The sequence below is a fragment of the Zeugodacus cucurbitae genome, chromosome 2 (genome assembly GCF_028554725.1).
Source record: "Zeugodacus cucurbitae isolate PBARC_wt_2022May chromosome 2, idZeuCucr1.2, whole genome shotgun sequence".
Taxonomy (NCBI): domain Eukaryota; kingdom Metazoa; phylum Arthropoda; class Insecta; order Diptera; family Tephritidae; genus Zeugodacus; species Zeugodacus cucurbitae.
Genome location: NC_071667.1, coordinates 72,719,976 through 72,743,941, shown reverse-complemented (window position 1 = coordinate 72,743,941; position 23,966 = coordinate 72,719,976). Strand labels below are relative to the sequence as shown.

Below are 23,966 nucleotides of genomic sequence, written 5' to 3'. Positions count from 1 at the left end.
TTAATATTTATAAGCTGTACGTGTCCATTTCTTGCGCTCACGACACATTTGCATTTGACAACACACACACACAGACAAATACATTTACACCGTTCTTTAACTGCGTTTGACAATAATTTCTGCAAATGTCACTTGTCACAGCGCTCGATAAACAATAAATTGGCTTGACCTTCAAGAAGAGGTCACCACTTGTGTTGTTGTGGACGAAGGAAAATAGCAAATTACTAATGACTAACACGAAGCACTCTATATCATTTGAATGCATGGCGAAGCGGTCTATTTATGATTCATAATCCATCTTTGAATACAGTATGAGTATGAGTATGTAGTCAATTGTAGAAAAGCTGATAATTGACACTCTAGCAACACATCAGCTGTGTTTAGTAAATGATTTTCGATTTGGTTTATGATTTTCTTTAATGAATAGTTGTAGCCGTAGCGCAAAGTGCTTTGGGGGCTCATTAATAGTGTTACCTGCGTGTTGGGTGGCGGCAGCACCGATGCATCATGACAGTTCGGACACCAATAAACCATTTGTAATATTTTATTTGTGATTAATCACTTTGCGGCTTTGTGGTTACTGATAATTAGTCAAGTTAGCATTTTTTTCTCGCGATATTATCTGTAGTGGTTTTCGCGCGTTGTGTTGAGTTTTAGTGACAAATGTGATAAAATGTATATTAATTAAAATTTTTCAAAAAATAAGCAAAAACATATAGATAATATATTGGAAAGGTGTTTTTTTTTTGTGTTATATAGTAATATACTTATTATCAGATAGATTTATATTAAACTTAATTGATGCTTATACATATTTGTCAATAATATACAAATAATTAATCAATTTAGACAGAATTCGAATAACCTTCGACCGATAAAATAATTTATAATTGCATTTGGAATACTACTATTGCATCGTCTGTAAATGTGATTTTATTGTACTTCTAAAAAAAAGAAAGTCTTCTTTTACAGAAGCTTCTCATATAAACTTAAGGCAGACGAAACTGAGGATAATATTTCAAAATGCCATATTTAATGAACTACGTCCTAAATAAGTCCCACAACATAGTTAAAATTCTGTGTAAAACGTTTTGGGAACACACAAAATATACCATCTTTGAACCACGAAATGGTGACAGCCGAAAAAGTTTTTGTACGGAATTCTTGTTAAATGAAATTCCATCTAAATCTAAATAACTCACAACTTAAACACTGCGGCACAGCTAGGTTCTATACAAAATATTCAGATTTACTACAAATGTCTCTAAAGCATATCAGATGCCATATTTCAGCCTTTTCAGACTACTTGCCATTAGAGAACTTATAACATTAAGACCAAAGCTCTTTCTGGGGAATTGCCCTAAGATTTTACTTGTCCTTAAGCAGAAGCTCAATCTTGATACAGATGAAACAGTATCTTGATGGCTCTCTACTAAAAACTTTTAAGAAAAAATATCTATTCTTGAAAATATATCTTATCTTGGTTTCGTTACTTGAACTTACTCATAGAGCAATTAGAAATATTAAAAGACATAAAAGATGTTTAAGGACATTTTCTAAATTAATATGTTTTTATTTAATATGCTAGGTGGCGCTGCTGTCAAAAGTTTTTGTTTAGTCAAGTATATCGGGAACCATTAGACAGTTTTTGAAAAGTAAAGAGTATGACGAGCACTACAGAAGAAGAATACATATATTCTAACCGAACTTGTTAATCTGGTAATTCGTTAGTTGATAGTTCTTTCTTTTGAAATTTGAAACAAAAATGAGATTAACTTTTTAGATAACAACGCAAAATAAATAGAAAATTTGATATTACCAAGTAATGAAAAAATTATCAAGCTTGTCTGGCTCAAGACTATTTCGTTACTCGGAGAACGATAATTTGTTAATTCTACAAAATTAAAATGCACGTAAAAAACTACCGAAAAACGACTAGAGAACTAAGAGAGCTGGTCTGAATACCTCTATAAACAATTTATAGTTTCTGAAAATTAAAACGGTACTGAGGCCTGTATATCGACTCATCAAACCAAAAAAACTTTCTAGGTTCTTATTTGGTAATTCGTTCATAATTTTTAGGAAAATGTAATGAATCTGTAAGACCTTGAAGGCGAAATAATACTATTTGTGCTTGGAAAACTCTGTTAACCTAGAAGGAAGGAACCACATAATTGAAATCGATAGCATTTATTCGTAAATTATGCCAATTTTTTATTAAGGGGTTACGCCACCCTGAACGCATGAAAATCGGAAGGTTTTTTAGGAATTCTTTTGACAAAACTATTTGAGGTAGGACCAATTTACATTATTGTTTTTAGTGGCAGAGATATAAACATTGGCGTGGATAAATTTTTCCGGAGCACTCCTTGATGGTGTACATGATTTGCATTTCAATTTTTGTCTGAAACAAGTAAAAAAATATTTTTTCTTAAAAAGTGATAAATTTTGAACAGAGTGACGTTGTCCGTTTTTTACGCAATTGCAAGTACTTCAAAATTTGATTTTATATTTTGGGCTAAAAATACTGCATAAAAAAATTTGATAAAAAAATTTCATATTTTGTGGAAAATATATTTAGGAGGATGTATTTTAATTTTCAAGTCAATCGGTTGAATAGTTTTGAAGCTATCGTGTACACGGTCTCGAAAAATGGGGTTTTCAGAAAAACGCAAAAGAACAAAAAAATGCTCTATCGGCGCGCTCCCATCGCGCTGACTTCTAATGATCATAACTTTCGTAAAAGACATCTCAAAATACTCGTAGAACATAGACTTTGAAATTAAGCAAAAAGAATTTTTGAAAATTTAAGGCTGCTGTAACCATTTATTTTAAAGCCCTGTGTATAAAAAACCCTTTTGATTTAAATTCAGCTGCACAACCAAGAGCTGAATTCTATAGAGTCTGTCTAAAGATTGCGTCCCACCTTCTGGTGTATTTCTGACGTAATTAAATTTCATTTAAAAAATCTTCAGTTGGCTGCTCTGCGTCAGCTAAGAGCGATAAAGTATTTATCAAAGGCTTGTTTAGGAGTAGATTTCGAAGGTGGGTTTCGAAATCTGCCAGTGGATCATAATTTTCCATCAAAGTCGATTCCAAAAGTTATTCGAATTTCTGTGATTTCAAAGTGTTAATCATTATTTCTATTTACCTTAACATTAATCACAGATAAACACTTATTTGACTAAAATTATGCACTCACCTATTCCTAATACAGGCAAAACCACCGAGGCACGCCAGCGTTGCCAACATTCACACTATGAAATTTTGCATGTTTCAGCAGTAGCGGTTCTTTGTCTAGCAGCTTGCGCGTCTGCGCAAATGAATTACAAGCATGCACTTATATCATTGTATAAAACACACACTTTGTTTAACAACTGGATTATGCGAATGTTAAAGTCTGCTTGCCAGTACAAATGCGCGCTTAGTTGAGCGTTAATAGCTGAAATTTGCTGATATTTACTGATATTTTGTTGATATTTTACGGTTTGGTAATGAACACGCAACGATTTCTTAGCACATTTAAGTTAATTTGGTTTGGTTATATTGCAAATGCATACATACGTACATGTATCTGTATATATATCTGTATAGCTGTATATATTTTGTAGTAGTAGTTATGAGTAGTAGTTGTAGTAGTAGAAGTATATATGTCTATTTTAGAATTTATTTAAACGACAAGCGCGAGTTGTAGTACTTTATACGCGTGGATAAATATTTGAGAATATTTTTGTTGTAAACATTTTTAATTTATTTTTCTTCTATTTTTCTTTGTTATTTGTTATTTGTATTGCTATAAATTGCTATTTTTATTTTATTAATATATTTTTGTAATTTATTTACTTTTAGGTTGTAATTCTTAAACGCACTGCAATGCTATTATACTTGTGCGTAATTTTACACTGTACTCTTTGTTGTTGTTGTTATAAATATGGCTGCAGCACTACTTGTAAACGCTTGCAAATAGTCACAATATTTTTTTATTTATTTTTTTTTTTATAAATTTTTTTCACTGCAATTATGATACAAACACTTTTTTTATTCTCCTTTCTTGTTTATTTGTGAGACAATGTGTCAATTTGACTTTAAAAATTTTCGTTGATTTTCTGCAGCACTGAAAAGAACAATAAAATAATTGTGATTAAACGGTAAATCAACATTTAACTGCCTGTCTTCCACTTTATTCTCTCCTTTTGTCTTTCTTTCAACTTTTGTCTCGAAATTATTCACTTATTGTTCGCTTGTTTAATGCACCCCAATTTCATAATTTCATTGTGTTTTCACTTTTCACCTCATTGCAGGTTACTAATCCCTTTTGACATTTCACTTTTACTTTTCTAACGGTATGTGTTTTTTTTTACTTTTATTTTTTGCCTTCATTAATATTTTCCCGCTCGTTCGTTGTGTCTGTCGCACGCAATAACTGCTACTGTTTCGCTGTTTATCCTCCTCACATTGTTATCCTTTCTCGTTGGCATTTTCGTTGCTGTTTGCACGTGCACTTCGGTTTTGTTCGGCGCTTCGTTGAGCCATTTACTCTGCGCTCTCGAGCATATACACTCTCTATACGCGCTCACATTCCGAAAAAGCTTCTTTGCGGCAACAACAAGAAAATATCTCGAATATATGGAAAGCGAACAAGGCACTCACAGATACACACACACTCACATGCACAAGCATGTTTACACATTTTTGAGTAAAATAATGAAGGAATAAAGACACATTGTAAGCAAAATTATTAGTTTAATGAAATTGTGATATTTAATAGAAAAAATTAAACTAAAATGTTGAAATAAGTATTATTTAGTATACTACTACGACGAACAGCTCTTTGAAACAGTCTTTAGCTTAAGAAAAAAACTGTAATTTTCAATATTGTAATTTTTTTATCTCAAACATTATTAATATGCCATCAGCTCTTTCACTAAATACGTTTAAGAATTAGTAATAATAATACAAAAACAAAATTTTACTTTCAAGTAATATTAGAAGTTCATCATACGCCATGGAGTATATTCACACTCTGTGTGTTGGGCATGGCGTGTGATAAAAATTTTAGAAAATTATATTTGTTAAAATATATAAAAATATTACAATATATAAAATAACTGTAATTAGCAAAAATTATAAATTTTAAAAATATTTACTGTTATTAAAAAATATTTACAATTGTTAAAAAAAAAATTTACACAATAAAAAATGTTCATCATACGCTATGGCATACATAAAATATGGATGGAAAAAATAATAAAAATAATTTTATAATAACTAAATGTTTAAGGAAATAATATAAAAGTAAATTAGTCGATTATATTCTTAATATAGTTTTATAAAAATAAATATTTAGCAAAATTTACAAAAAAAATTTTACTTTTGCCATATCAATGTATAGAAACAATAAAGCAATGAAAAGCTCAACACAAAATTAAGTTTAAATATGCAACATTTTGCGATAATATTTGTTTTTCCTTAAGCAGTATTAAAATTCTATAAACAACTGCTTCACTTTGCAAAAACCACCAACAACTGTTTATCATACGCACTGTGGCACATTTAAAAATATTTTCCAATTTATTGTTCAACGACTTTCTTTAAAGTATTTTATAATATTATTTATCTAATAATTACGAAATATAATTTAGAAATTATTTAAAAAAATCATTAAAAACCAAATTAAATAAAAATCAGTTTTTCGCACAAAATCACTTCCAAACAAATCAAAATCCACATATACATATATAAGTACACACAAACTCATGAATGTATATATATATATACGTGTCGCACATTTTTGATGTGTCGAGGCTGTTCACACGCCGAAACAGAGACACTGCGGCGTCGACGAGTCGGTCGTTGCTTTGTTCACCCTCCAATCTTTCGGTCCGCTGCGTCCGCTCATCCGTTTCCAAGTTCGTATGCTTGTATGTTATTCCCAAGGAATGCAAACTAACACTAATGCACAAGCACGCACATTGCCCCAGTTTCTATGCGCAGCACACACAAACACTCAGCCACAAACACATACACACTTCGCCGTGCGTGCGCTTGTTTACAGAGCTGCGGTATGACCGATATAAAATAACATGCCACAATGTCACAACGTGTGTTGATAAGTATGGAGAAGTACTATATGGGAGCGATATTAGAAAAGCTCAGCCATGTGTTTTTTATATATTGCGCTCTCATAACAGCGTGTGTCCTAAAGGAGTGAGAAGGCAGTGCTTGTAGCGAATTCTAAGGCTTCCTTGTTGAGGAGTTGTAAACAATTGTGTGATTGGAGGTTTTTATTTTAATTAAAATAAAAAATATAAAAAAAATATTGAATGAAAAAAATAAAATAAAAATTAGTTTTTAAAATAATATATATTTAAATTAAGAAAATATAGAAATTAAGAAATATAGAAATAGAAATTGAGGAATACTAAAAATAAAAAAAAATATATATTCAATTTAAATAAAAGAAATAAAATTTATTATCAAAAATTGTACTAATAAAGTGAAATTTCACCTTTTTTATACTCTCACAACAAAGTTGCTACGAGAGTGTTATAGTTTTGTCCACATAACGGTTGGTTGTAAGTCCTAAAACTAAACGAGTTAGATATAGGGTTATAAATATCAAAATGATCAGAGTGACGAGTAAAGTTCAAATCCGGATGTCTGTAAAGTTAGTACTAGTGAAGATATCGGAACAGAACTTCGCTGAAATACTGTATTCTAAAAATCGTCGAAATCGGTCCATAAGCTTTTAAGACCCTATATATCGAATATGAGGACCTCAGTACTTCTAACAAATTTTTTACCGAAATTATAGTTAAGTCTTTCAGATATTTTGAAGAATTTTTTTGGAAATATGTTTCTTCTAATAATATGTCTCCGTGCCAAAAATGAATGAAATAGGGTCATAACTTCGTCTATCTCATATGTATATACCTAATATTAGGGTTTTCAAAGTTTCAATGGACTTTATACCATATATATGCCGAACATGTGAGTCAAATTGTTTGTTATATTAATAAATATAAATAAATATTATCAATTGAGAGAGTATAAAATGTTCGGTGAGACCGGGCCTTAGCCATTCCTTACTTGTTATAAAATTTTTTTATATAAAATATGATAATAAAATTTAGAATTAATCAGAAAACTGAATAAAAACTTAAAAAAAAATAGAAACTAAAATAAAATCTAATTAAAAATTATTGAATTTATTATTAAAAATTTTAATATTAATTTTAAAAATTGATATTGAAATACAAAAAATGTATTTAAAAACATAAAATTTAAATTTAAAATTTAAAACAAAAAATTAAATTTTTTTTTTTAATAACAAAATTAAATTAGATATTTATTATAAATTTTTTAAGAAAAATTAAATAATGAAGGTTTGGAAATTAAGCCATTATTTTATATTTAAACTAAATAAAATTCCAGTCAATAATAAAAAGATAATTTGAAAATGAAGAAAAAAATAATTAAGCTGCAATTAATTAAAAATAATTAAATTCATAAATAAATAAATAAGAAAAATTAAGTCAATTTACTTCAAAAATGAACCAAATAAAATCAAATAGCAGATTTACAAGGTTCTAACTATGCCTATTTAATCCATCTCTAAATTAGCTAAGTGGGCTGAGAAAATAAAATAACTGTAATTTTACCAACTCAAATTAAATACATATACATATGTATTTACGAATGTGTGCCTACATGAAAGCACAACAACAAGAAATCTGTTATGGAGGAAATAGAAAATGTGGAAGGAATACGCTGAAATTGGATTTCCGTGCTGCGCTTCGCGTGTCGGTGTTGTGGAACAGCACACCAGCGTGCCTATTCATAATAACAAGCATATAAGCAATGCCCAGTAGGAAAAACTCCACATAAAGAATGAAAAGTGAGTTTTGTAACAGATATAATAATGAAATAAAAATAAAAATTGAAAAAATAAATAAATAAAATAAAATAAGTAAAAAGACCAACATATGCATATTATTTTCAAAATTCATTTAATATTTTTACAGAAAAAAAATTTTTGCATTCGTCGAAATTGCACTTTTTGCTCTTTCCACCCTTTTCCACATTAAATTGATTATTCAAAAAATACAAAATTTTTATTTCCTTTAAATAAAAAGTTCCCTTAATATTTGCAACCAAAACTCACAAGTATTCGATTTTCTCACTGGGCTTACAATCCCCCGCTATTGGCAGCGCCACTTACCCCAACCCAACTCAGTGGCAAGTCAACGCAGTTGTCGAACTCAACTCGAACGAAACAAGCAAATTGAGTCAAGGAGTAAACGCCACCAATAAACACACAAATAAACAAATAAATAAATTACATTGAAGGCTGAAAAAGAATACAACGAGGGGCGAATGTTAAAAGAAGCCTATGCAATGGAATAAAAAAAATATAAAACAAAAATAATAATAATTTGTAAGCAACTCTCAGGCATTCAGTCACAGGGTAACTGTATAAATTTATATATTTTTTTTTGGTGTATACAAGGGGCTGACGGGGCGTGAAGCGCTGCACTACCTATATTACTCGCTATTTATAAGTTTCTGTGAATGTGTGTAAAGTAACGAGCTTTTTGAACCTTACAATATACATACAAACAGACATACACATACACATACATGAATACATATATACATATCTAACTGTATATAACAAAGAATAGACACGCAAATAAGCAGCAGGAGTAAACGGCATTATTGTAGGATGTGCATAGACAAAAGACAAGCAACGATTAGAAACGGAATGGGATGTACACCAGATAGCGCTGACACAGAGACACACACCAACTTATACACATACATACATGGACATGCATAAAATATGAAAGCAGGAAAAAATAGTTGTTATTAGAAGTGGAAGTTTTATACGGCGAAGTGGTAACAAGCGCGAAGCAGAAGAAGCATGAAAAGTGAAGTAAGTGAGAAAGGGAGTGGACATGTGCATGGTTAGTTGCCACTTGGCCAAGTGTAAGCGCCAAAATGTGGCACGTTAAGGGAACATAGTTAAAGAAATGTTGCTTAGAAACAGTTGTTTTTATTTTTTTTTTTTGCTTTTTGTTATGGGAGATTCAATCATACGAAAGTGAAATTAATATTTAAAATTGAAAATTACACATTTAGTACACATATTAAATTATATTTTTTTTAATTATTTTTAATTTCTTTTCACTAAAATCTCTCTTCAAAAGTCTCATTAGTATTAAAAAAAATTCGAAACAAATTATTTACTCAAAATTTTAATCATATTTTTTATATTTTATTTTGATAAAAAAAATTTAAAAAATTATTTTTTTAATTTATTATTATTTTTTGTTGTGAGAAAAGCATAAAAAAGAAAAAGAATGTTTATTCAATTTTTTTTAATAAATTTAATTTTTTTTATATTTTATTTAATTTTTTTTTCACACAAATCTCTCTTCAAATGTGTTATCAACTATAAATAATTTCAAAATTAATTAATTTTTAAATATTTTAAATTATACTTTGAATATTTTATTTTGATTAAAAATTATTTTTAGTATTTATTATTATTTTGAATTGCTTTTCACTAACAAGTCTCTTCAAAGTTATTTGGTAAACATTTTAATCATATTTTTTATATTTTATTTTGATAAAAAAAATTTAAAAAATTATTTTTATCATTTAGAAGAGCAAAATAAAGAAAAAGAAAATTTATTCAATTTTTTAAGTTTATTTTTTTAATATTTTATTTTAATTATTATTATTTTTTTCGCACAAATCTCTTTTCAAATGTGTAATCAAAAATAAATTTTTTTTTTTGAATATTTTATTTTGATTAAATATTATTTTTAGTATTTTTTATTATTTTTTTATTGCTTTCCACTCAAATCTCGCTTCAAAAATGTAAATAGTGTTAAAAAATAATAAAAAAAAATTGTTTATTTTTTTAAATTTAAAATAAAATTTTTTTTTAATTTAAAATAATAAAATTTTTTTTTATTTTTTTAAACATTTAAACTATATTTTTTGTTATACTACTTTATTTAAATTTAATTAGTATTAAAAAACTCGAAATTAATTATTTAGTAAAAATTTGAAATAATTTTTTATATTTAATTTGATTAAAAAATTTAAAAAATAATTTTTATTATAATTTTTTTTATTATTTTTTATTTCTTTCCACTTCCAAACTCTCTGCAATACCACTATTTTTAAAACATTAAGGCAAATATGTAGAAATGCCTGCACATTGCCAGTTCGTGCAATTAAATATATTGGCGGCGGTGTCTGCCACACATTTGACGAGCTTCCGTTCGTTCGTCCGCTCGCTCGCTCACTTGCTCACACACTCGCTGCTTTTAGTCACACTCACACACTAACACAATTCGTTTCGTTTTCAACGCGCAGCAGGCGCACACGATGTTGGCCATGCATATACGAAGCGCGATGTACGAAGCAACAAAAAAAATTATGTGTCCTAGTCACGAAGCCCTAGTACACCCCTACAAGCGCTGGCCCAACAAACTGACAAACCACTATATATGTACGAGTAGATGTATATGTGTGTGTGTGTGTTTGTGTTGGTATATGGGCACGCATACCTACACGCTGGCAAATACACACATACCGAAAATTTTCTTGCGAATTTTCACTGTATTTTCACTGGAAATTTGCACGTTTCTGCTGGAGAAAAACTTATTTTTGCTAGCTTCCAGTGACTTAACTCTATTACTGTAGCTTTTTAGTATTTCTAATATTTTTTTTTTAATATTTTTTAATGAAATTCATGTGCGTTTCGCTTACACTGCTTAGCGCTGACTTTATTCACACGCGAGCGCTGTGGCTACATATTTTGCTGCTGCTGCTGCTGCTGCATGAAAATTTTTTCAGCTGCGACTTCTGCTCGAATTAGGGCAACATAGCGCTGCAGCGCAAATACCGTTTGCAGCTTTTCACTTAATAGATAATTTTTCAGCACTGAATTTTCAACACTTTTTCTAGAGATTTTGCATAGATTTTGAATTATATTGCTTGTGTGTGTGTGCGTTGGTGGTTGTGGAAAAATCTGCTTTTCTATGCTGACACTATTTTTTCTGCTTTTTGCATTTTTTTTTTTTGCTTTTTGTACACTGCTCTGCTTTAGAGTCACACACACGGCCACGCAGCGCAAACACGAACGAACCTTTCACAACGGCAGCGGATACAAGTCTGAAAGGTGCAGACTTTCTCCAGGCCATCGTAGTTAACGTCGTCGTCGTCGTTGTTACCGCTGTGAGCTTTTTCGGTATGCGCCTGTTAGCCGACCTTTCCGAATCGATACGACAACAGCGCAATGGTATGCTTTGCTCTGCTTTGGACTCTTACTCTTACGCTTATTCGTTTTCGCTCAATGTTTTGTTGACTGTTTCGTGTTTCGTTGCTTATTGCACAGTTATTTCATCGTTGTTGTTGCTGTTGAGTTTGTTTTGCGCCGATTTGTTTGCGCCTGTGTTCGCCCGCTTTGGCTTCTTCATTATCCTGCGCTTTGTTTTAATCCTTTTCTTTCGGCGCACAAAAGCATGCTCGTGTCGGTTGTACCGTTATTTATATACATACATACATTCCTAACATACTCGTACTTCACTCCAACTCGTACATTCTTCCATACTTCCGTTGTCGCTCTCTCTCTCTTAAATCCCGACTTTCCGCTTTTGCTTCCGCTCAATACTAAACGCGTCCTTTTCGCTGTCGTTTATGACATCGCCTTTGTTTATACCGCATTTTTCATGGGCTAATCAGACACATATCCGGCATGCAGTTTTCATTTCCGTCTCATATTAAACTTCACACACTTTACATATGGCTAAATGGTTGTGTGGACTGTGTGTATATGTTTTGGTAAATACTTATGGGAAGTCCCCTAAACGGGTCAATTAGCACATTTTCGTTAGATCTTTTGCAACCCTTAAAATGGAAATACATTCTCAAAGAAATGAATTAATTTGACTACGAAGGTGTCCCAATATTACCCGGCATGACGAAGAAAAAAACAAGAAAACCTCGAAGAAAAATTTTTATTTTTCTACAGCGACCATATTCACCAATTGGACGAGGGAGTACAGTCTAGACCTAAATATTTCTGGCAATGGCATCAAAATTCCTACTGTAAACAACACCAATTTTGAGTGTTACTTTGGATAACCTGTACCCTTTCACTGTACTCACATGGGGTAAAGACAAAGAAACGTTGTTGACAACTTACCAGGCTATTAGCCAGTAGGTCATAAATTACGTCGCCCCAATATAGTCGCCTGGGTGCGGTAGAACGGAGCTAGGGAAGCTACAGTCTTGTCTAAATACCGCTCTCCGGATAGCCACCGGTTGCCTCTTGATGTCTCCAGCCGAACACCTACACAATGATCCGTATGATACCTGTTAAGGAGTATATCAAAATGCTCTCCAAATAGTGGCCTCCCAGAGCCATCAAGAGTACCTCTCTGAAATATATCGACGATTTACTATACTATGCCGACCGGACTTCGGACCGGACAGACTTTCGGTAAGCATTAAAAGGCAATTCACAGCGGACCTGCATTGACTCTCTCCCCGCGAAAGCGTACTTGGTGTCAAATCACCAACAATTGCAGATATTGAGCTCGAGTTGCCTCGCAAAACTAGAGTGATCCGCGCGCAACTTCATTCTGGATACTGTAGTATCTTGACTGACCCCCAACATATGTCCCTTACGCAAAGAGTCCTCGCATGACACTAACCACCTCTTTGTATACCCACTAAACCCACTCATCTAATCCCATTTTCCCTTTGGTCCGACCTTGTTGTCGGTTCACGCAGGTTTGGGTAACCACTACAACTACAACAAACACTTAACATCAGTCTTTGACGCTTTTTAAGCTCAATCCGAAAAAGGTTCTGCGCCGTCTCGTGACCGTCAACGAAATATTGGTACATTGGTACACGGAAGTGACGAAAGGAAAGGTAAAAGGTCACCGTTTTTTGGGTTTCCTGAGGTGCCCGAAGAAGGGCAGAACGGTCTCAGAACTATGTCTAATTATTGGTACTGCTGCATGTAGCGAAGGAGCTATTCCACCATGACGTCGCAATGGCTCACAATTCCACTGTCGCCACGGTGTCGATTACCCCATATACGGTGGGTATTCTTCAGATTTGTGCAATCTCTTTTTGATTCCAATTTGGAGAAAGTAAACCTTCGTTCGGTTTTCGGAGTAAGTTAACTCTGAGCTGGGAACCAACCTAGCCTCGTCCAAATCTATTTAATGAATCTTCTATTAACCCTCAAAAATTCTTAAAAGATCGGCACAGGGTAGCTTAAAATACAAAGAATTATGAATAATTCGAAACTTAAAATTTTTCTAATGAATCAAAATGTACAAACAAAAATTTGTATTTTTATTTAAAATTTCATTTCCAAACAAACGACCCCTTCGCACGCCACTGTTTAATTTATATGCCGGCAGTACATTGAACAATGCCTAAAAAACAGCTGATTCCATCAAAACAGTAGAAATGAATTTATAAACAAAACAAAGACCGTTGATTGTCTTTGCTGTCAAATTTTTGTTTTTTTTTTTCTACGAATTGTAAACTGATAGCAATTTTCTACAATTACAATTAAATAATTTATTATAACCAGCTTATACAAATATAATTTGCCAATCATTTGATAAATTAAAGAAATGACCGCTGTTCTGGGCGCTGGTATGAGTGGCCTGTCGGCTGCTTATTATTTGCTGCAGAGGTTTGGCTATCCAGCGACAGTATATGAGGCGTCACATCGTGTCGGTGGTTGGATACGCACCGAAAGACATAAAGACAAGGGCTTCATATTCGAGATGGGTCCACGCACGATTCGGCCCAAGGGTATACAGGGCGCAAACACATTGCAGTTAATAGAAGAATTGAAATTGCCGGTCGATTCGATTAAGTCGTGGCAACCGGCCGCTAAAAATCGTTTGATTTATGCCAAAGGACAATTATGCTTATTGCCGAACAGCCTTAGTGGAATTTTCAGAACAATACCGCCATTTTCAAAACCGCTAATAAGTCAAATTAAACAGGATTTAGTAACCGGACAAAAGAAATTGAAACTCGCCGATGAATCAATTTACGATTTTGTTGAAAGACGTTTCGGTGCAGAATTGGCCAATTATGCGATTAGTCCATTGATATGTGGTATCTGTGCTGGTGATGCCAAAGAGATTAGTGTGCGCTTTCTAATGAATGACCTATTTGAAAAGGAGCAAAAGTGGGGTGGCATCATAAAAGGTGTGGTTTATGAAAGACTATTTGGCAATAAGAATAAAACACCTGCTGCGGGCATCTTTGGGAATGCCATGCCCAAATTGTATGAGCAATCGCTGAAAGAGAAGTGGAGCATGTATAGAGTGCCTGATGGTCTGGATACGCTACCACGCACATTATGTAATTACTTGCAAGAGAGAGAGGTGAATATGCAATTTACATCGGAATGCCGCGAAATCACATTCACACGTAGCGGTATTAGAATGAATATTAAAGGCGTCGATGTGGATCCTAAGCATGTTATTGCAACTATTCCAACGTACAAGTTGGCAACCTGCGTAAAAGATCAACATCCTTCGTTGGCAGCATTACTCATGGCTATAGAGTACGTTGATGTGGCCGTCGTCAACTTACAATATAATATTAAGGATTTACTTAAGATGAAAGCTTTTGGTTTTTTGGTGCCTCCCATAGAACGGATTCCCATACTTGGCGTAATCTTCGACAGTTGTTGTTTCGATATGGAAGGCAATACAATACTTACGGTTATGATGGGCGGACGCTGGTTTGAGGAGAACTTCGGTAAGGATCCAACACCGAAAAAGTTGCTGGATACAGCTTTGCAATATTTGGATGTGGTAATGGGTATAGCAGAAGAACCACGTTTGACACGTGTGCACGTACTAAGGAAATGTATACCGCAATACACGGTCGGGCATACGCAACGTGTCGCCGATATACGACGTTATATCAAACACTATAAACTGCCGTTGACATTATGTGGTGCGGCCTATGATGGCGTTGGTATAAATGACGTTATACTATCAGCACGTACACAGGTAGAGTCCTTGCCTGGTGTGGATGATTAAATTGATGGAATTTAATTGGGTGGTGTAATGTGTTTGATTACGACAATGCAGTAATACGCTGCAATATTGTATTGTTATTTGATTTTCTATTAATTTATATTGAATTTATAATTATCCAAAACTAAAAAGATTTTAACAGTGTAAAACAGCTGCGTTGTTGCTTATTTGCCAAAGCCGCCAAGGCAATTTGGACTAGGTTCTACGGTGTAATTAGGATCCCACTGTTTGGGTGTTTTAGCCTCTATAGATAGCGCGTGTACAAAATTACCAGCCAATTTATCTTGCACAATTGAGTTCACTAAACGATGACGCTGTAATGGCAAAGTAGAAACATCGAATTGTATAACAAAATTTTTGACGGAGAAATCTTAATCAATACCTTTATCAAAGAAAGTTCCTCGAATTTATCAGATACCACCAACACTTTGAAATGGGTTTCCGCGCCTTTTGGTACATTGTGCATATAGGATTCGTTGATCACTTCCAAGTGCAATGGCGCTAATTGCTCCGTAAGTGCCAGTCGTATTGCCGACTCAATTGGTGCGGTTTGTGGTGTTGCAGACATTCTGTGCAATTGAGCCGAGCGTAATGTTACTAAAAATGAATGCAAAGAGATAATATATATTTGTGAAAAGATTATAATATTTTTAATTAACTTACAAGTAGCACTTCGAAAAAGGTTCATAACTGTGATATTAGTGTTTTGTATTCCAGTAGTGATAATGCCAATCAGCTGTTTGTATTTTCTTTATTAATGCATAGTGTGGCCACTTGGGTGTTTTTTTAATACGAATATTGACTGTTATTTACAACATAACGTAACGTAACACATGTTAACGCAATGTTAACAATCCACTATAAGTGAAATATTAAGAATATATTAACATTTATTAGCAGTAAAGAGAAACCTAATGAAATCAAGCAATATAAAAATTGAAATAATTTTCTGATCAGTTAACTCAAATTCCCTGCAGATGACGCGCTTGAAAATACATCTTTCCAGGTGGCAGCATCATTTTCACCTGAGCTCATCTTGTCAATTTGACAATTTTCCTTTAATATTCTCTTTGAACGCATTCGTGTTGTGCCAATTTTTGGAAATATTTCTCTGTTTTCCGCATTTTGAACCAGCAAAATTACAGATTTCATAGTAAGTGCAACAGGTAAACGAACGAGTAAAATAAGTAAACATTCATGTGTACCAAAGTGAAAGATTTGTGAATAGAAAGTCTCCAAAAAATCAATGTGAAACTTTTCTTTCGAGAGACAACGGAAGCATAAATATCTTGATTTTTGCCAAATTTGGGTGTTAATCACGAAGATCACAAATCAGCTCTTACCAACTTTGCCAAACCGCAAGTCGGTCAATACGAAGGCGAATGAAAAGCAGTTGGCTAATAAACGTGCTGTGTGTTAGTTGAATCGTGCCAAGCGCCTAGAACAAACAAGTGCAAAATATTTTTGAATTAGCTGCCTTCATTGCAATTAAGTGAACGCCCATAATGCCGCCTGTGCAGTAAGAATCTTATACATACATACTCGTTTATCATATCATTTATACATACATATGTATAACGACAAGCTTAATACTACAAATAACAAGTTTAACTTCTTCAATTGGAGCAATAACGTATATCAAGCGCTTTATATCGTTGATTGTCTGCATTCCAATAAGGTTTCATTCATTTGCTTATTATGAATGACACCCACGGTACTCAAGTCGTACGGTTTCGTGAAGTTATGCCATTGACTGTTCAAGCGCTTGATTTGAAATTTAGAGCATAACTTTATATCTTCGATGTTCAACATACATAGTGGGTACCACCAATCTATATTGGTGCGATCTTGAATAAAAAATCTGTGTGCGGTATATACAAATATTCTGCCCTACTCGAGAACTGTTTGTTCATCAATGACGTCATCCACCAACACAATTCTATTTATAGTGATATAATTTAATGTTTTTTTGTTTTACGAACGCAGCGCCACAGCTTTGCGTAGCTAGCTACACAGTTTTGTTGATCATTGGTGAACAAATTATGAAATATATGCATATTAGATACAACACATTCAAATATACGTTTGTGATATGTAAAAATGCTTTTTAGTGTAGTTGTATTTGTTGTTTAGAATGAATTATAGAAGTTAGTAGATTTCATAAAATATTTTTATCTTTCGTATAATCTTAATTGGATTTGAAAATATGTAAGGTGTAAAATTATAATCTAACAAGAAAACCATAACGACTAGTACTTGAGATGGTGAGATATTATGATATGGAAATTATATTTATCAAACCTTTGAACGTTTAACATACAGACAGGCAGATATGTAGAATCATACTCTTATATACATAAAAATGAGCGTGTATATATTATGTATTTATGTATATTATTTAGAGAGCAGCGAAAAATATTGTCATATTTAAATTAATCTCTGCATATGTGTTTTTGTGCGTTTTATTATTATTTTAATAAAGCCAAACATGACACGATCTTGTCCGATTTATACGAACAACGTGATCCATAGTATATACAACAAACATACCTACATTCATAGTCACTTGAATTGAAATACATTTGTGGTCTGTTACAGAAAAAATATGTTTCGGTCGGTATTCATTGAACATCTGCCAATTCGTGAGTAATCTCCCCACAAACAGAAGCACTATATAAATATAAGTATGTATGCGGGTAACACAGAAAGCGTCTTTCCAATTGGTGTGTATGCACAATACATGCCTGCACATAGGTTTACACACATTCTGCGCTGAAAAGGGCACCGCTTCTGTATGGCAATAAATTATGTTGTAGCTTATGCGCGTATAAAGACTTCATTTATATACTCGATATCTTTCACACTTGGCCCAATCGCTGCCACACTGATATTGTGTGTGAGTTAGATTTTCTATTTGCAATATGCTTTACGGTCACGCCATTACGTGCAGCACACGTTCATTTCCATCAATCTAGCACACCTTCAGTTCGCCCTGATTTACTCCACGCTATACGTTTAGTGGGCGAACAACTTTCAGTCTCAAGAACGCAAGCGAAATCAGCACAAATTCATCAATTAAGAAAAATTATTAAAAATCAGCTATGTTGTGTTTGTAGTTGATTGGTGTTGTTGGTGGTGGTGATGCAATCGTTTCGGATACCCGTACATTAATCTCGTTTTTTTATCAAACGTATTCAAATAAATTACGGTATAAGTGTGCGAGTTAATATAAAAATATATTTGAGTGCGCTGGCAAAGATATACTTTATTTAATATTATATATCTTGATTAATACACCAGGATCTCGAAGAGTAAATAAACACAAAATATTAAATATGTGAGTTAATTACAAGTGTTGTATTATAAATGTTATCAAATATTGTTTTACGCTGCTACAACAACTTCAACATTCGCGAGTCGCAGTGTGAAAGTGCTGATATCCGTGATTTAGTGAAAGTGTTTAGAATACTTATATTTGATCAACAAGAAAGCACGCTTTGTATTTAGCGATATCGTATTTAATTTACGCTAGTCATTGAAGTAAATTTTTAATTTCAAAAATCGAAATTTTTGAGAAAATATTTATGTACATGTGAACACTTATCCATTTCTTGCAAGTCTTATCAGTTTGTACAACATTATTTACATACATACATATATATGTATGCATGTATAAAATGCAAGCAAAAACGTTGTATGCTTTCAAAGCAGCAATAAATGTACGCTCAAGTTTAAGGTCATACTTTTTATAAGAAATATAAGTATTTTATGCACGACGTAATGCTTTATGAATCATTGGACGCAGAAAGTACAACGAATCATTTTTAGTGATGAAAACAAAGTTTCCATGACTTGAAAACGCCAACGGAGCACGCTGGCTTAGTGTAAATTGAGCGTTGAAAGTGTGCATATTGAAAGTTGAAAGCGCTAAAGATGTCTTCCAAAATGGAAATGTATTTTTTTCACAAAATTAAAATACATAAATATTTAATTATTATTTATATACATCTTTACTTATTAATATTAAATATTTACTTATATTTTTCAAATGTCTTACTTTTCAGAGTACAAGCAGCTGACATGTCGCTAGCTGCTATGCATTGTGCCCGCTGTGCGGACGGCTTCGAACCCAACGAGAAGATCGTCAACTCCAACGGTGAACTCTGGCACACACAATGTTTCGTGTAAGTTGCAATATTATCCAACTTATTGACAAAAATGTATTATAAAAAAATTAAAATTCCTTTCTCCACTTGACAGCTGTGCGCAATGCTTTCGCCCCTTCGAGGATGGCATCTTCTACGAATTCGAAGGACGTAAATATTGTGAGCGTGATTTTCATGTGCTATTCGCACCGTGTTGCAATAAGTGTGGCGAATTCGTGATCGGTCGTGTTATCAAGGCGATGGGCGCTAGCTGGCATCCGCAGTGTTTCCGTTGTCAAATGTGTGCCAAAGAGCTGGCCGATACCGGTTTCATACGCAATCAAAATCGTGCCTTATGCCATGAGTGCAATGCCAAAGTGAAGGCCGAGATAACGGGTCGTTATATGTGTCATAAGTGCCAGTGAGTTTGTGTGACAACGCAGTCGAAAGCAAATTTACATTTTTTACTTTTTTCAAACTGGTTTTTATGTGCAAACTTTTTTTTTCGTTTTAGTGGCGTCATTGATGATGCACCATTGCGTTTTCGTGGCGAAGTCTATCATGGTTATCACTTTAATTGCACATCATGTGGCGTGGAGTTGGACTCAACTGCGCGTGAAGTCAAGAGTCGACCCGGCTTAACGGCCAATGATATGGTAACGCTGTTATATTTTATTGCTATAGAAATATTGGTGTACTAATATTTTTTTTTAATTTCTCTGTATTTTAAGAACGAATTATATTGCTTGCGCTGTCACGACAAGATGGGCATACCGATTTGTGGCGCTTGTCGTCGTCCGATTGAGGAGCGTGTGGTCACCGCTTTGGGCAAACATTGGCACGTTGAGGTGCGATTCATTTCTCTTTATTTATTACTTTTCATGTTAAAACTATTTTATTTTTATTTTTTTAGCACTTCGTTTGCGCCAAATGCGAGAAACCCTTCTTGGGACATCGTCACTACGAGAAACGCGGTTTGGCATACTGCGAAACACATTATCACCAATTGTTCGGCAATTTGTGCTTTGTTTGCAATCAAGTTATAGCTGGCGATGGTAAATTCCTTAACATTTTTTTTGTTCGTAAGGCATTTTTATCACAACTTTTTGTTTTTTTTTTTTATTTGTTTTCACAGTGTTCACAGCGCTGAATAAGGCCTGGTGTGTGCACCATTTCGCTTGCTCTATATGCGATATGAAAATGACGCAGAAATCGAAATTCTACGAATACGATGAGAAGCCAGTATGCAAGAAATGCTATGAACGTTTCCCCAACGAATTGCGGCAACGTTTGCGCAAAGCACATGAAATGTCGATGAAAAAGAACTTCTAAATGTTTGCGTGCACATCCATCTATACCCGTTAGAATGCAACGTTCTAATACGCAATGATTACAATATGCAAAAGTGAGGCCAAAAAAGTCATAAAGCATAAAGCATAAATGTTAATTACAATTTGAAGACTAACTAAACCATTGGCCACTGGGAAACGCATTAACTAAGTGCCTAGAAACGATATTTTTTTGTATTTATAATACGGTACACTGTTGTATACATATATTGCCATTATAGCCACTGTCTGAATATTCAAAACAAACAAGCACAACATACATATATAAACACACATATTTATGTGTGTGTGTGTGTGCATAGCAAAAGCAACTAATAGTCAGTAATATTAACATATAATGTACAGTAATTTTTTTATGCAGCAGGCAGTAGTTTTGAGCAGCGCTCTTTGAAAGTATACAATTTACAAACAGCTTCCATAACAATTTATTTATTATATAAGTGTTTTGTAAATGCCAACATATCCGAATAAAAACTGTGTGTCTAATTATAAGGCGAAAATCCACAACTGCCAACCACCACTTTACATCACTTTAGGTCTACATACAAATATATAATATTTTGCATTGTGCTGCAGTAATGTCTGTCTGTCTTCGTATTGTATATGTGTCAACGCTGTTGTGCCTTTTGCTCAGCCTCTAACTTGAATAAGTAATTTTATAAAGTTTAGTTTTATTGTTTTTGTTTTTTTGTTTTGAATATAAAGTAATACTTTCAATCCCAAGTGTAACTGTTGTAATTTATGTAATAAATTTAAACTCTCGTTCTGCAGCTAACATAATATTAAAAATGAAATTGTACGCGATTTTTGCTTGATTATTTTTGCAAAGCATATCGTACATTTATTTAACAATAATTACAATTAATTAGTATTTTGATTTTATGTATGTAATTATTTGTTTATTTGTAATATCGTACAACAATGTGTGTAATTGTTTATTTAATTGTATTTGCAAAAGCGAACCGATTTATATGTTGGAAATAATGTAATAGAAACAAGAATACAGCCGATTATAACAATGACTAAATAATGTTTTTATTTATTATATTATTTTATAATTAAAAGTTTTTATAGGGTTAGTGGTTTGCTTAAAAAAAAATTACAAAAAATTACTTCTCAACGAAGAGAAGTATCATAACCAAAAAAAAGGTTAAAAAATCACAAAAGTAAGTTTTAAAAATATTTTCAAAAATATACCACAAATAACTACTTTAGCCACATATCCTGCTAAATATTTGCTTTTGCTTTTCAAATTGCTTTTTAACTTTAATATAATGGAAGTAACATACACCTAAACAAGTGTAATCAGCATTTATGCTCATTAAAAGCCTAATAATATGCATCACAAACTGAAAAAGGCAGATTCGAGTGTTGTTATTGCACACATTTAACAATTTTTGTTCAATTACAACATTATTCATATATAAAATACAACAACATCAGCATAAACTTGAATGAAAACAATTTCCGAAATTATTCATAATAAAATATTAGCAAAATTACACAAACACACATACATATCTCGCTAAACATAACCAAAAAATCTGACTTGCAACTGCCTCGACACTGTTTTGACACTTAAAGCTTAATTTTAATATTTTGCACAATATTTCCGCTTCATATACGCTTACACCGTCAATTTCTGTAGCAACTCATCCAATAAGCCAGCATCACGCACCGCAATTAAACCGTCTTTATTACATTTCGGATTGTCCACTTCATCATTCACTTCACTATAAGAGAGTGGTATTGGCTTGCACTCACTGATACTTCCACGGTAACTGTAAATGTCACCGCCCAATGAACGTAATATAGCTTGTGGCGCACACGTATCCCATTTGAATGTGGATCCTTTGCTCAACAAATAGAGATCAACTTCCCAGGTAATTACTTTCAGTGCTTTATGGCCGGCACCAGCAGCAAATGCAAATTCATAACCTAATTCCATAATATGTTGCAGTATATCACCGTTTTCAGAACTGGAGAATATACCCAGTCGATTATCACGCGCTGGTCGTTCAAATTGACAATTGTTCGCTTGTAAATCGGGCAGGCACACGCCCCAAAATACCAACGAACGATACACATTCTCGTCCAACTTGTTGTGGAAGGGTTGAGAGACAACACCAATCACTGGTGTGCCAGTAGTGCGTTCGTAGACGCCCACCAGCACCGTCACACAGTCTAAGCCAGTTGATGTTATGCCTGGAAAGTCGGTGAAAATGCTATCGCCAGATATATACTCTGCGGTGCCATCTGTATAAAATGCATATTTTTAATTAAAACTATTAATTCACGAAAATATGTATATTTTAAAGAAAATATATGAAAAACTTGCCGATTGGGTCAATCCAAATACCCAAGTTGCTATAGTCCAAATCCTCAGGTAGTGTTGGTATTTCGCCTAAAAGTGCTTCTTCGTATACAACATCGCGATGCACTTCATTGGCAAGCACTTCCGCCGCTTCAGCTACAAGTAAAATAATATAAATTTACATATGCAAATTATAATAAAGAAAAGCAAAATACCGTTTATTATCGTCGCCAGACATTGCGCTGTTTCCTCAGCAGTCTCACCAACAGCAATAGTCACTGACTCACCATCCGCGTTTGTGAAATTCGGTGATTCTTCGCCATTAATAGCTTCGCGCATCGCAGGAAACTTGGATAATGGATACACACAACTATATAACATATCAAGTAGGTGTATAATATTATGAGACTTACCAACGCACCAATATCATGTTTGATAGTCTCCTGTATCAGCACGTCAGCGAGTGTTTTGAAATCATGCTCAAAGCGCGCATTCGCTTCCGGTCCAGTCTTTTCCTGCACCAATAACTTTAGCAACGCCTCATTGGAGCGACACACACGCGCTATGTTAGCGGCCTTTTCCGACGCGTTGATAAGTTGCTGCACGAGATTTGGCTCCATTTCTTTTAATGAAATTGGTTATGGAATATGTATGGCAGTGTTTGTCGTATGAGAAGTGGTTTTTTCTTTCTAAAATTTGATAGTTTTCTTAATTTAATTAGTGTACTAATATGCAGACTAGTTTGTATAAATGCTGCTACTGCCACAGTCAAACACTTTTTTGTTAATGCGCGAATTCGTAAGTGAATTTTGTTATATGGCCTCCTCTTTTTCGTATTTTTTGTTTATAAAATATATGTATTCACATTAGCATGGAAGTGTATAAATATATACGGCACAGTGTTTCCTTTAATATAGCCCTGATTGCGTTCAATTATTGTACAAGACGTGCCTAATAAACTATTGCCTATTTTTAGGCGAGCAAACTAGTGTTATAAAGTGATCAGCGTAGCAATTAACATTAAATATGTAGTTGCCACCGCGTTAAAGAA

General features: G+C 33.3%; 5 protein-coding genes across 9 annotated transcripts in view; 2 read left to right on the top strand and 3 right to left on the bottom strand.

Moving 5' to 3' along the window:
• LOC105209134 (calcium-activated potassium channel slowpoke) overlaps positions 1-4,420 on the bottom strand; it is a 123,395-nt gene extending 118,975 nt beyond the window's left edge. The window contains exon 1 of the mRNA XM_054225672.1: positions 3,203-4,420. The gene's annotated coding sequence lies outside the window, so the exon portion shown is untranslated. The remainder of the gene's footprint in view (positions 1-3,202) is intronic.
• A 9,109-nt stretch (positions 4,421-13,529) lies between these two features.
• On the top strand, positions 13,530-15,258 carry LOC105209136 (protoporphyrinogen oxidase). Its single transcript, XM_011179368.3, has one exon. It carries the CDS (start codon positions 13,677-13,679, stop codon positions 15,108-15,110), a length of 1,434 nt encoding a protein of 477 aa, XP_011177670.1. The 5' UTR covers positions 13,530-13,676; the 3' UTR covers positions 15,111-15,258.
• On the bottom strand, positions 15,177-15,916 carry LOC105209135 (bolA-like protein DDB_G0274169). Its single transcript, XM_011179367.3, has 3 exons — positions 15,771-15,916; positions 15,490-15,704; positions 15,177-15,421 (listed from the first exon to the last, which is right to left on the bottom strand). The coding sequence occupies exons 1-3, from the start codon at positions 15,793-15,795 to the stop codon at positions 15,272-15,274; spliced, it is 390 nt and encodes a 129-aa protein (XP_011177669.1). The 5' UTR covers positions 15,796-15,916; the 3' UTR covers positions 15,177-15,271.
• A 186-nt stretch (positions 15,917-16,102) lies between these two features.
• Positions 16,103-21,059, top strand: Inpp1_0 (LIM and senescent cell antigen-like-containing domain protein 1). Of its 5 annotated transcripts, none has more exons than XM_011179372.3 (7): positions 16,103-16,260; positions 19,172-19,291; positions 19,368-19,673; positions 19,767-19,908; positions 19,984-20,100; positions 20,166-20,307; positions 20,388-21,059. In XM_011179372.3, the coding sequence occupies exons 2-7, from the start codon at positions 19,188-19,190 to the stop codon at positions 20,582-20,584; spliced, it is 1,008 nt and encodes a 335-aa protein (XP_011177674.1). In that variant the 5' UTR covers positions 16,103-16,260; positions 19,172-19,187; the 3' UTR covers positions 20,585-21,059. The 5 variants fall into 5 exon arrangements, with proteins under 5 accessions (XP_011177674.1, XP_011177675.1, XP_011177672.1 ...); XM_011179373.3 differs by having other exon boundaries at positions 16,133-16,273; XM_011179370.3 differs by lacking the exon at positions 16,103-16,260 and adding an exon at positions 16,400-16,626.
• Positions 20,980-23,940, bottom strand: LOC105209138 (inositol polyphosphate 1-phosphatase). Its single transcript, XM_011179375.3, has 4 exons — positions 23,329-23,940; positions 23,131-23,263; positions 22,940-23,071; positions 20,980-22,857 (listed from the first exon to the last, which is right to left on the bottom strand). The coding sequence occupies exons 1-4, from the start codon at positions 23,533-23,535 to the stop codon at positions 22,229-22,231; spliced, it is 1,101 nt and encodes a 366-aa protein (XP_011177677.1). The 5' UTR covers positions 23,536-23,940; the 3' UTR covers positions 20,980-22,228.
• Between the last annotated feature and the right edge of the window lie 26 nt (positions 23,941-23,966).